The sequence below is a fragment of the Neophocaena asiaeorientalis genome, unplaced genomic scaffold, assembly GCF_003031525.2.
Source record: "Neophocaena asiaeorientalis asiaeorientalis breed wild unplaced genomic scaffold, Neophocaena_asiaeorientalis_V1.1 scaffold917, whole genome shotgun sequence".
Lineage (NCBI taxonomy): Eukaryota > Metazoa > Chordata > Mammalia > Artiodactyla > Phocoenidae > Neophocaena > Neophocaena asiaeorientalis.
Window position 1 is genome coordinate 102,170 of NW_020173505.1, and position 11,602 is coordinate 113,771.

Genomic DNA, 11,602 nt, shown 5'->3' on the forward strand with positions numbered 1-11,602 from the left:
AGGACCCCTGGGTTAGAGAGGCTTCAGGAGATTGTTTGGGCAGATAAGGTGTGAAGAAATCAAAAGAGATCTTGAAAGAAAGTCGTGCCATTTAAATGCCTTAGGCTGAGCTTAGAAAATGTTCTTTGTCAAAGGACTTTGGATCCCTAGTTATTGAACAAAGCCAATAAGAGATTTAAATTTCGGATCCCAAAACCTTTCTAAGCCAACTGCTAGTCACAAAAGACATCACCACAACCCACAGATGTTCATGCCCCAAAGGATCTTTAACTCTAGAGGCTGGAAACCAATGTATACCTCACTGGAAGCATGGATAGCCCTCTAACAAAGATAAAGTATTAAATATGCAGATCTACACTAGCTCCCTCTGGGGCCTCCAACAATGTAGGATCCCAGAATATTATGGATTCCATCTTGGAGTCAATTACTTAATCTCTATGATCCACCCTCCCTCTCAGATCAGGTACCTACCTACATCTCAATCCCACGAGTAGCATTTTAAACTCTTGGGCAGTCAGATCTACTCTTGTTGTGGTCCCAGCTAGGAGGGGAGTAAAGGGGTACCAACAGATGGCTTAGAAATGGTCTGATTGAACAAAGCATCCCACGAAACTCATGCTTTTCCTTTTGAGATGAAATTTTCTAGGGAACTTTTAAAAAGTGAGGCTAAGCCAGCTGGGCACCACGTTCTTCCTGACCTTCTCATTTGGCTGCAGCCATCACGTCCTCACTCAAAAGCCAGGCCCCTAAAGAGGACCCAGCCTTGGGTGGGGGTGAGGCCACAGACTCACGCCCAGTTGTCCCCCACCCCCTGTTATTGCCACAAAATCCTGAGGATGATCACCTTGTCGGGATGTCCTAGCCATTTTCCCAAACAATGACACACCCGCTCCAAAGAATGAGCTTGATGTTGGCCTCTGGAACCCCTCCCCTTCTGGCCCCCTGTTACCGTTGCACTCAGGCCCTTGCCGCAGATGGTGGTCTTGTAGTCGCCAAAGATCTGCCTGACTGCGCCGGTGGTGTAGAAGCCCTCAGCCAGCAGGAGGGCCCCATAAAGGAAGAAGAAAGAGGCAGTTCCATAGATGACATACTGGAAAGCATGGATCCTACATTAACAGACAGACAAAAAGCCAGAAAATCTAATGAATTGAGGACCCAGTTCCCTTGCTGCATAAGTTAGTTGGACCCTTGAGTGGGCACCTAAACAAGGCTAGGGATTCTTTAGAGGGATCACTAGGTTCTTCCTCTCTGCTTCTACCTTATCTTCATCGAAGTAAAAGAAGATGCTCCTCCCCAACACCTGGTTTACCCTGTAACCTGAAGAACCGGGGCACTACTCTCCTTGACCTGACCCTTCAGAGATGCTCCCTCAGAGGAGAGAGTAGAGAGGAGCTAGGCAAGAAGGAAGAGGGATGAAAGAAGAGGAGTCTAACTTGCCCTAGGAACAGGAGAGGCTTAGTACTGTGCCTGAGCAGCCCCACCCTGTCTAGTCATTGTGCCTCCCCCGAGTTCTTTATATGGACCACTTCAGAGGTTCCAACTCTGTCCGTGTTAACCCTACTTAGCAGAAATTAAAACATGTGGGACAAAGCAAGGGTGGGGTGGCTGTGGTTAGGAGTGGGCTGGCAGGCAGGCAGAACTCCCCCTCTGAATGTGGCACTCTCCCTTCATTTAGGGCTTCAGATGTGGCACAGGTAGAACCTGCACACAGAAGGAAGATCCAGGAATCCTGTCTGTCCCCACACCAATCCCCTACTAGTCACTAAGGTACTGAAGAGTTCTGTATCTCAAGGATAGACAGGGTTCGTGGGGGACAGTAGGTACTTACACATTGATGAGATATTCATAGTCCTGGTAGTTTTTGGAGAAATAGGTCTCAATTAGCTTTTCTGTGCCAGTGAGTGCTTCATGTCCACAGCCACAGAACAGTGCCACCCCAAAGAAACACAATCCAGTGGCCACCAGGGAAGCAAAGGGGGCCCCTACGAGACATCTCGCACAGCACTCTAACAAGCCTGAGGACAAAAGAGGGTAAACAGTCAGGGATGGGCAATACATAGCTCATCACTCATCACTCTCCACCAGCCCAGCCACGCCCTGTGCTCACATGCACGGATGGTAGGGGGTGGGAGGGGTGTCACCCCAGAGGCCAAAAGCAGGAGAGTCTAGAACCTTAGACTTTTAGAATGTGAGATTGACCCCCCCAAACTATACTTTGTTCCATTCTTGAAGATAAATCCTTACCTTTAATTCCCAGAATGTAAGTGGGTTTTTGAACAGTCAGTATTCAGGTAGCCGGCTAGAGAGATGATGCAATCATTCCCTCCTTTCTTCTCATTCTGATTTGTTTTCATTATTTATCAACTCTTATGGAGTACTTACTATGTACCCAGCATTGTGCTAGGTATTATGTGGAGTGTGAAGGCGTAAAGACATAGACTCTGCCACAGGGGACTTGTTTGTCTACTGAGGAGAATGAGCTAGGTAGACCTAATATTTTCAACTAACAATTCCAGGCAGCCAAGTAAATGGTTATAAAGAGTAAATGCCCTTAGAATTCCAGGAAGGGGTGAGTGTAGGCCAGAGATATTGATATTTTCAGACAACATTTGGGCCTTAAACAGCATTCCAGGTGGAGAAACTTTGGAAATTCCATGTTCCTGGGTATTCCTGAACGTTATGTGTATTTGCTGCATGGAATGCTTGATTCTTCTTAGTCTGGATGTGTGGAGAGCAGTCCAAAGGAAAGGAGGGAACTGGCAGAGGATGGGAAATGGTAATGGGAGGATTACTATTATTCTCAGTAATAAACAATGCAGGCTGAATGATTTTTGAACACTTTGCATGGCTGATTTGTCCCCCAATACTACAGTTTGGCCAATGTCCCCACCCTCAGTCCTACCCTGGAGTTCTGTCAAAACAGCTACAAAGAGACTTTATACAAAGTCAACAAAGCATGAAATGTCTTTCTGGAATGGCAAAACACACCAGGGCCTGGGAACACAGGTGTCTTAAAGTGCTAAGAGTCCCTGAGATTCCCCAGACCTTGTACCTCAGGCCCCAAGCCAGTGTGGCTGAGAAGCAGGAAAGGCACGCAAGTCACAGGCTCTGAGAGCAGCGGTGCCCCTAAGTACTAGCCCTGAGCTCTAAGATGTCACATGGAGTGAAACTTAAAAAATATCCAATAGATGACTGACTAGATGGGAAAAGGATGGCTCCCTCTGGCCTCTCGGCCAGATCCCCAAAAGGTGGAAGAAATGAAAGTGTTAAACTCTTCAGAAAAATGTTATATATACACTGATTTTATCTATCCACATATCATATAGATATGGCATATGAATTATTTTTGTATTTTTGTGTATATATGTAGTATACACATATATAAAATATGCATGTGTATACATACACACACACACGTACACACAAATAATCAGCAAATGTGCTGAGAAGCTGCTATTTTGGAAAAGCATGTTGGAACTCCTTACACAAATCAAATAAATTGTATTAATTTTTAGGTTTGGATTTTATCCAAAGCTCGCTTGTCTATTCCAGGGTACCAGGGACTGGGGGAGTCCTTTGCCTGAACCTCTTAATAATAGTACAGTTTCTTTTTAGACCTGAGTGCTTGACCATCTGGTGATTTGCCTGGCTGAACTGCATCCATGTGAACAGATTTTGAAGGACCAAATTATCTCTATCATGAGAAAGTTGAGGCAGAGACATTTACTTATCTCTGTTCTCAGAGTCACAGAATGAGTGAGTCCTCTTACCCACTGTCCCCTAAAATGACAGCCCTTCCTTGGTACTCAAAGAACCACTTCCTCAAAGATTCTTGTATGTCACACCAGAGACAAGACTCAGAAGCCCAAGCCAAGCAAAATAAGTAGCTAACATTTGCAGCAGAACTGAATTTCCTCCCTTTTCTAAGAACTGAAGCACTGCTGTCAAAAAACTTGGCCTCTGTGGGAAGCAGTGCTTCATTAGAGCTGGCCCACAGGGGGTGTACGCGTGCGCACACACGTGCCAGGGCGGGGGCACATGCATGAATGCAAATGTTCACATAAACACATGTATATACCAGAGAGAAAACCATAGCAGTTTAAATTGCTCATTGTCCTCAGGAAACATTCAGAAACTGATCTTCCTCTTCCTCAACAGGTTAAGATACTAGATGCATCCTGTAAGTCAAGAAAAGGAGCTTGGAAATAAACAGTGCTGACATTTTCCTTCTCGGCCTATCCAACTCTTCTCCACCCCCAAACTCTTAGAATCTTCTAGTAAAGAAGGTCTCTGAAGCCCAGGGGTGGGGGAAGGGAAGGTCAGTGACCCCACTGTTCCCTCTTTCCCCAGCACAGGGTCAAGGCTTGGACAGAGCCCTCCATAGCTCCCCTGGACAAAGAAGCCTTGTTTTTCCCTGAGATCTCAGGAGCCTCATTGGTATTCTGCAGGGGCCTGCAGGCCTGGGGGTGGGGAGGGGATCAGACCCAGGGAACAATGGAAGAACTGTTTGTTTAGCCCAGAGTAAGGAGAGTCATCGTCCGTAGCAAGTGACCGTCTTGTGCCCACTCACTCACCCCAGCTTTCTCACCCTGGAAAGGGCTAAAATGGTGGTGCAGGTGTGAGCAGGGATGGAGAAACTTGAACTCTTGCTAACCAAACAGAGAATTCCTCTCTAAGTTTTAGCTGATGCCCCCTCCAGGGTTGTAAAGATGAGGAAAAAAGCCACTTTAGTCTATCTGATCCCTCAAGCATCATCCAAATAACCAGAGAGTATCACATATAGTGTTCTTACTGGGTGATAAAGGGCTAAGCCATGGGAGCAACTCTGAACCATCAACTGATATTCTTTCTTCTTACATCCACTTTTCCTCCATTTTCTTAGCACTCAAATAACTTAGCACCCCCTTTTCCGCTCCACTGCCACTCGAAGCAAGGTACAAAAGGACATAGGCTTTAATGAGTCTCTAACACGGAGTTGGAAATAAATGGCCCTGGATAAATCTATCACTCTTCAGCTGTAAACAGTTCAACAATATCAGCATAAGCATCAGGTGTCCACCTTTTCACATTGAAATGAAATGTTTGTTCTGGGGGCATTTAAGTTCAGCAGAAGTGAGGGATCTCAGTCAGTCAGTCCAAGCAAAAAATCAAATTTTGGATTCCAACTGGGAAAAACTTAGAACATGCAAGAAATTGTGTCATCAAAGTAGTTGACAATCAGAACATTCTGAGAAAGGTCCATTGGGTTCCCTTTGATTTGGGAATGTGTGAACCTAAAGCCAGAGGGTCTCCATTTCAGAAGACTTCACGGTTGAAAAGATATCAGTTTGATTCAGGAAGGCTGCGAGGGATTCTGAAGAAGTTCCTTGGCTCTTGCAAGGACATTCTCACATTTCCAGGCTAAGTATAGACTGCAACATGGTGGAGCTGGCATAAAAGAACTATATAGCAATAATATTACCCAGTGCAACAGAATCGGATTAAACCACCTGACTTTGTTGAGAGGTGATAAAGAAAAATAATAACCTTCCCCGGTGTTTTCCTTTCATTTCTGTTCATTGGATTCAGTACAATTATTAAGCATATTAGCAGTAAGCTAGACACTATGGGAAACAAAAGGGAATTATAAGGCCCAGTCCCTTTCTTCAAAGACCTTTCAGTCTTATTGGGGAAAACAAACATGTCTGTGAATCAGAAACCAAAGCTGCCTATAATCTAGTGTTAAAATGTGTATAACCAAGTCCTGTGGGCAAAATGTAAGCAAAGGGGAGATATTCAGTGTTGGTTAGATATATCTGCGAACTCCCCAAACTAGTCTAATCAATCTGTGATAGAACTTCAAGCCCTTCTCATTAATGCTCTTCACAGGAGTCTGAAAAGGATCAACGGGACTGCTGTGACTCATCCAGATTCGTCTATCCAAGGGACTGGATTGATCCTGATGCTGTCTCTTTAAGCAGGAGCCAAAAGCTCCCAAGCCCTCCCTCCTTTCCCATGCCCTGGGCACGCCTCAAGGACAAGCTCCATGATGGAAATTTAGTGTGAATCTGGGAACCCATCAAAGGGAGGAAAGGAAGGGCTTTCATGGAAAGGGATGGTAGAAAGAGACCAATTGTGCCTTGCACAATTCCCAGCCTGTCCCTTGAATCCAGCTGACAAAGGGAGAGATAGAAGAACCCTATACAATAGAGCTAAACAACAGGCAGGCTCATTGAGTGAAAAACTGGCCCCATCTCCCTAAGTCTCTAATCTGAGCTAAAGTCTTACCCTCCTCCCAGAACCCACCCCTTAACCTCACCCCATGAACAGAGGCTCCCTTGATCAGGACCTATCACAGTTGACAGGACCAAGATGCTAGAGCAGCCGTGACTGGTACTGGGGATGGATGGGGATGAGTGGGTGGGTTCTAGGAGTAAAAGAACAATCAACAGGAGGTGCCAGAGACAAAGACTTTTGCTTCTGGCCTTATCCTGACCAGACAAAGCCCTGCCTATAATCTTGTCTTTCCTACACGAAATCAGCACTTATACCACATTCAAGCGCTGGAAAGGGGCTCTGTAGCCCCTGAGGCATGGGAATCCAAGCTTGCTAGATAGTCAAGTCATGCAGAGTTAAACATAAAAGGAATCTCAGGCTCCTCTTTGAACAGGTATTATTATTGCCATGGCAACAGCATCTGGACCACCTTGTGTCCTATGTTCCCTACTCCTCCCCAAACACACACATACAGGCATGCATGCATGGATACACATGTGCATACATGTATGCCAATTTATACCCAAACATTGGGAGACTGGGATAGAGGCTGGATTGTTAAACTCTATCTCTGACACATTGTCTTCGCCTTGCCCACTTCTGGAAAGGTTAAAGAGAAGCACCTGGCACTAAGCTGAGAGACAACAGTTTTCATACCTTATTCCTTAGGTTAGTCTCCCACCATTTCCTCCTCTCCCCTTGGTTGCAGTGTGAAGCTGATCTAGGGAACCTTGTTCTCTTCCTCGGGATGTCCCTGACTCCTTTCCAGAGCCCTGTCTGGCAGAAGGCTGAGAGGCCAGTGCAGAACTGAACGATCACCTTTAGGACCATTTTAAAATAACCAAGGAGGAATTAATCAATCAGTACTTGCTGAGCTTTTGCTGTGAGTTTGACACTGGGCAGGCCCTGACAGTGGGAAAGGAAGGGAAAGCTACTCTGTTCACTTCCCATGGCTGCTGTGACCCTTCCTGATCAGGTCACTGCCCTGACTTGATGTTCTCTGGACCTGAAGTTCTGTGGGCAAGGAGGGCATTTCTACTGTTGATTTCTTTCAGCACCAGGAATCCTGGGGATAGTTTTCAAGGATTTAAGTTAATACACAAAAAGGTAACAAGGGAAAAAGATTCCACTGGCTGGGGTTCTGCCTTCATAGGCTTGGAGACTATATTTCCCCTCCCACCCATTTCCCAGGGGTTTCTTGGGCCTTGTTACTACTCAGAGAGATTTGAGAGCATAGTTCCAGTTGTCAGGCTATTGAGTAAATTGTTGGATTTCCTAGCACAGAGCCAGAGCAAAAGGTCCTCGAAGCAGACCAGACCTTTCAATCTGCCTGGCTCTCCAAGAGCGCCTCTGGCTCTGCAGGGCCAAGGTGAGGAGTGGGGTGGTGAAGGCTACCCATGATCATTTTGGTCAGTGTCTCTAGGAAAGGTAAGGGAATGTGCTGGTTTGAATCGGCTTTCTTTTTAGCTCCTGGCATTCTTGCAGCATCTTGCCATCGTGATGGGATTCAGATAGTCTTCAGGCATTTTGTAAAAAACTGGACCCCTGCTCTGCCTCCACACTTTTTGCCTAGGCTACATTCACTTACTCTGAGCCAGCCAAAACTACTCTGCTCGGCAAACAGCCACCTTTGGAGGGAAGCATCATAGTCTGGTTACTGGGGTAACAGCCACTGTTCTCAGACATCAGGCTTTGCAGGAGCCGATGTTTTGCTGTTCAGTAATGGCATTGTGTTACTAAGCAGAGAATAATCAGCTACTGCTCTTTGGCTCTTTTCCGGTTCCATTGTTATCCCAAAGACTCATTTGGAACATCCCTCTCCCAAGTCAGGACAAGTTTTAATGAATTATCATTTCCCCCGTAAACCTTTTGTGTGGACACTACTGAATTCCCTGTTCCTCTTCACTTCCAATCCTACTGGATTCTGTATGGTTGAGGTAGTGAGCTCCCTGTTCCTGGGGGTGATTAAGAAGAAGCTGTAGGAATGTTTAATTGGCTGTTGTAGAAGGGAATATCCTGCATTGAGAATAAGCTCAGGCAGCTTCTTAAATTCCTTCCAATCCCAGATTCCACGATATAATTTGTCTACAATAGTTAAACAGCAAACACTCCATGTCAGAAGTAGTAGCAGTTCAGTACCTTGCTGGAGATGGTCTATTATTTACAAAATACTTGAGATACTTTGTCATTGAATAACTGAGAACTCAATGGCTACTCCATCATGTGCACCTGGCCCAAGTATGGCCCACCCCCAGGATCTGGGATCCAATACACAACCTCTACTGTGCCCTCACTATGGTAATCTCCCCTGAAGGAAATCATCCAGCCTCCATAACAGGAAACTATCCCTATGGTCACCTTATTTGTTCCTGCCTTTTCCTCAGGGCTTTCATCCTCTAAGGAAGTAATATTCAGTATCCTTCTTTACTCCCTCTCCTTTTTTAAATTCACAAGCTACCCAATCAGCTGCCTTGATATTAGGTAGGGTTCTTGATGTTACCTAGGGCAGGAATTGAGTTCCTCCAACATTCACTTCTCACCTGGCCACACTCAATTGGACAAATGATTCTTACCCAAGTGCACAGAGTACATACAAAGAAAGCCCAAACCCTTTGTAAAGAAGAGTCAGCCTGTACATGCATTATTGTATAATAATTGGCATTATTATTATTTACAATTGTTCTAGAGCTTGCCCATTTTCAAAGGACTCCCCCATCATTATTATTTGATTTTTATAACCCTGAAAGTAGACAAAGCAGTTATTGTTATCCCCATTTTCCAGATGATGAAGTGATAATTCACAGCAACCTACCCAATGTCACGAAGTTCATAAGTGGCAGATCTGGAATTCAAACCTGGTTGTGTTAACTTCTAGACAAGTTCTCTGCCCTCTTAATTATCCTGCCTGAATACACACTTCAAAAAGCTCTCTCAGTGTTTCAGGATGAAACAACCTAAAGTCTGACACCAGCTTAGTATAATTGAAAACCTATCTCCGTGGATGTTGTTGGAGCCTTCTGAGTATTAGATTTGATGGTGAATACTCAGGACAGTTGATTCTCATTTCATTTAGGATGTATTCAAGCTGCTGCTCTTGTTTTGCCAAATGTGAGAAATGTCTACATGTTTCTGTGGCATCCTGTGTGGACAAAGACCCTTGTGCTCTGCACACCTTGCTCTGAGTAGACACGACCAGAGACCAGACCTCAGACCTCATAGCTTCTCTACAGAGAAGCCCTCAGTACTCAACCAAGTCAGCAAGAGCCCTAAGGTCCCATCAACCTCCTTGTCATAGCAAGGATTCAGAGTCTGAGCCATGGCCTCAGGAAGGCTAAGTCTTTAATATTTGCTACATATGGTCACCCATACATGTGCATGCACGCACACACACACACACACACACACACACACACACACACACCCTTACCCATATCCGTTCCCTATGGTAAAGCCATTGAGGACTTTACTTTCATTTCCTGAACCTGAGATTGGCCTCCTCAGCCATGGCCAAGCCTGAGCCCATCTCTCCCAGTTTCCTTCTGATGCCCAGCAGGGTCCAAATTTTGTATCAAGCAAGCAATTATTTTGAACAGCTGAGGGCCAGCCAACATTAGTTTCCTCCAGCAAAACCAGGGATGTCAGCTGACTGGGCCATTACCAGGGCCTGGGAACCAGGGGAAAAGAGAAGGTAGAGGGAAGTGAGGGGGTAGGAGGACACATGACCACATCCAGCCCGCCGGGCACTCTCTCCAAGGACCTGTGGGACTCTCCACGTGCTGCTGGAGTTCTTTGACAATAAAGCATCATTCTCAGTACAGCAAAGGAGTTAATTTAATTGCGTGCTAAGGAATTAAAAAGAAAACAGGTGCCAAAACACAACTCATTTCAACCATTAGAAACCCCGAACCGCAAAGTTCTTGCAAATTCCTGTGCTTTGGCTTGAATCTTCCATGCTAAAGTTTTTGAAACTCACCCATGTCTTTGGGACTCTGATTCCAATTGTAGCCTGCTGGCTAGTCTGCTTTGCGGCTGACTTTGTTCAGCTGGAAGGATCTTGGTCTCTCCAGTCTCCTTCTTCGGTCCTTTACTTTTTCTCTCTGAGTATCTTTGTCCTCTTCTCCTGCAATGAAAAGGGCTTTCTGATTGACAGCCAACCCCCTTAAAGGGACAGGCCCGCTTTCCTCCTCCTCTCCTCCTCCCCTTCTCCTCCCCTTGTCCCCACCTCCTCAGGGATACACCCTTCTCTAAGGCCTCCATCTTCTTTCTGCTTTTCACTGCCAATTGTCTCATTTTTTTTCTTTTTTTCCCCCCCTAAGGCTTGCCTGTGTGGAATTTCACTTTGCTGCAGAGACATCTGGAAATGTGGTTTGGGGGTGGAAACAAAAAGAGGTCCTGCAGGCCTCCAACTGATCCTTGGATCTATTTGGTGTGGGATGGGGCAGCACAAGTGTCAGAAGCCAGGAAGGTAGTAGCCCTGGCGAGGCAGTCGGGGTCTAAAACCTAGATGCCATCTCCCAGTCCTTCCAACTCTGCCCCAACCCCACCCCTCACTCCTAGCTGCCCTTGACCCTATCCACCATTACTCTCCCCACCACCGTTTGGAAAATAAGCGTTCCTTCCCTGCCATCCCAGCTCCAGAAACACAAGAGAAAAGAAAAATTGTCTTTTAAAATAATTTCCTCCAAATCCTTCTTAGTTTCAACTGAATGAGGACAAAACACAAGCTGTTGATTCCACGAACAGATTTTGACCAAGCTGGAGAAAATTAGAATTGTAATCATTTTTATAGACAGGATAACAGAGACCCAGGGACGGGGCAAGACCTGTTGCGCAGGTTCACAGAATAGGCTTAAGAAAAGGTCAGAGTTAGGGATGTGGGTGATTTCCATGGAAGGTAATTGACTTTGACACGAGAACACAATCTGGGAATTAGGTAGTTAATATCCCACCCTGAGAATAGTGTCATCAGAGAGCTGAACCCAGGCTGGTGAGAGGCAGGGACTGGGTTGAGGTGAAGCCATGGGTGCCAGTGAGGATGGAGGGAAGGGGAAAGTAATATGGTTCTTTCCTCAGAGAAACACTAAGAAAAAATAGCCAAGTAGCAAAAACAAGGGAAAAAGATACTAAACCTAATAATATTTATTTCTAAAGACTGTGAAGGTATTTGAGTGCCCAGGACTGGGTGGGATTAGCCTATGGAAGGTTTTCTAGAAGAACTGAACCTTAACCAGAGTCTACCTAGCTCCTTGTTCGTGTTCCCTATCCCTTCAGGAGTCTCAGAGAGACACGACTCTCTTGACCTTGAGGCCCACATCTTCCCATGGATGGCCTATAAGGAAACTGGTTG

General features: G+C 45.6%; 1 protein-coding gene across 2 annotated transcripts in view; it reads right to left on the bottom strand.

Moving 5' to 3' along the window:
• Positions 1–10,391, bottom strand: part of PLP1 (proteolipid protein 1) — a 15,438-nt gene extending 5,047 nt beyond the window's left edge. Inside the window, exons 1-3 of one of the 2 annotated variants that reach the window (XM_024747635.1) lie at positions 10,229–10,391; positions 1,829–2,015; positions 845–1,106 (exon numbers count right to left, since the gene is read on the bottom strand). In XM_024747635.1, the coding sequence (XP_024603403.1) occupies positions 845–1,106; positions 1,829–2,015; positions 10,229–10,232 (453 nt within the window). In that variant the 5' untranslated portion in view covers positions 10,233–10,391. The remainder of the gene's footprint in view (positions 1–844; positions 1,107–1,828; positions 2,016–10,228) is intronic. The other variant, XM_024747636.1, reaches the window with a different exon arrangement.
• Positions 10,392–11,602: the final 1,211 nt, after the last annotated feature.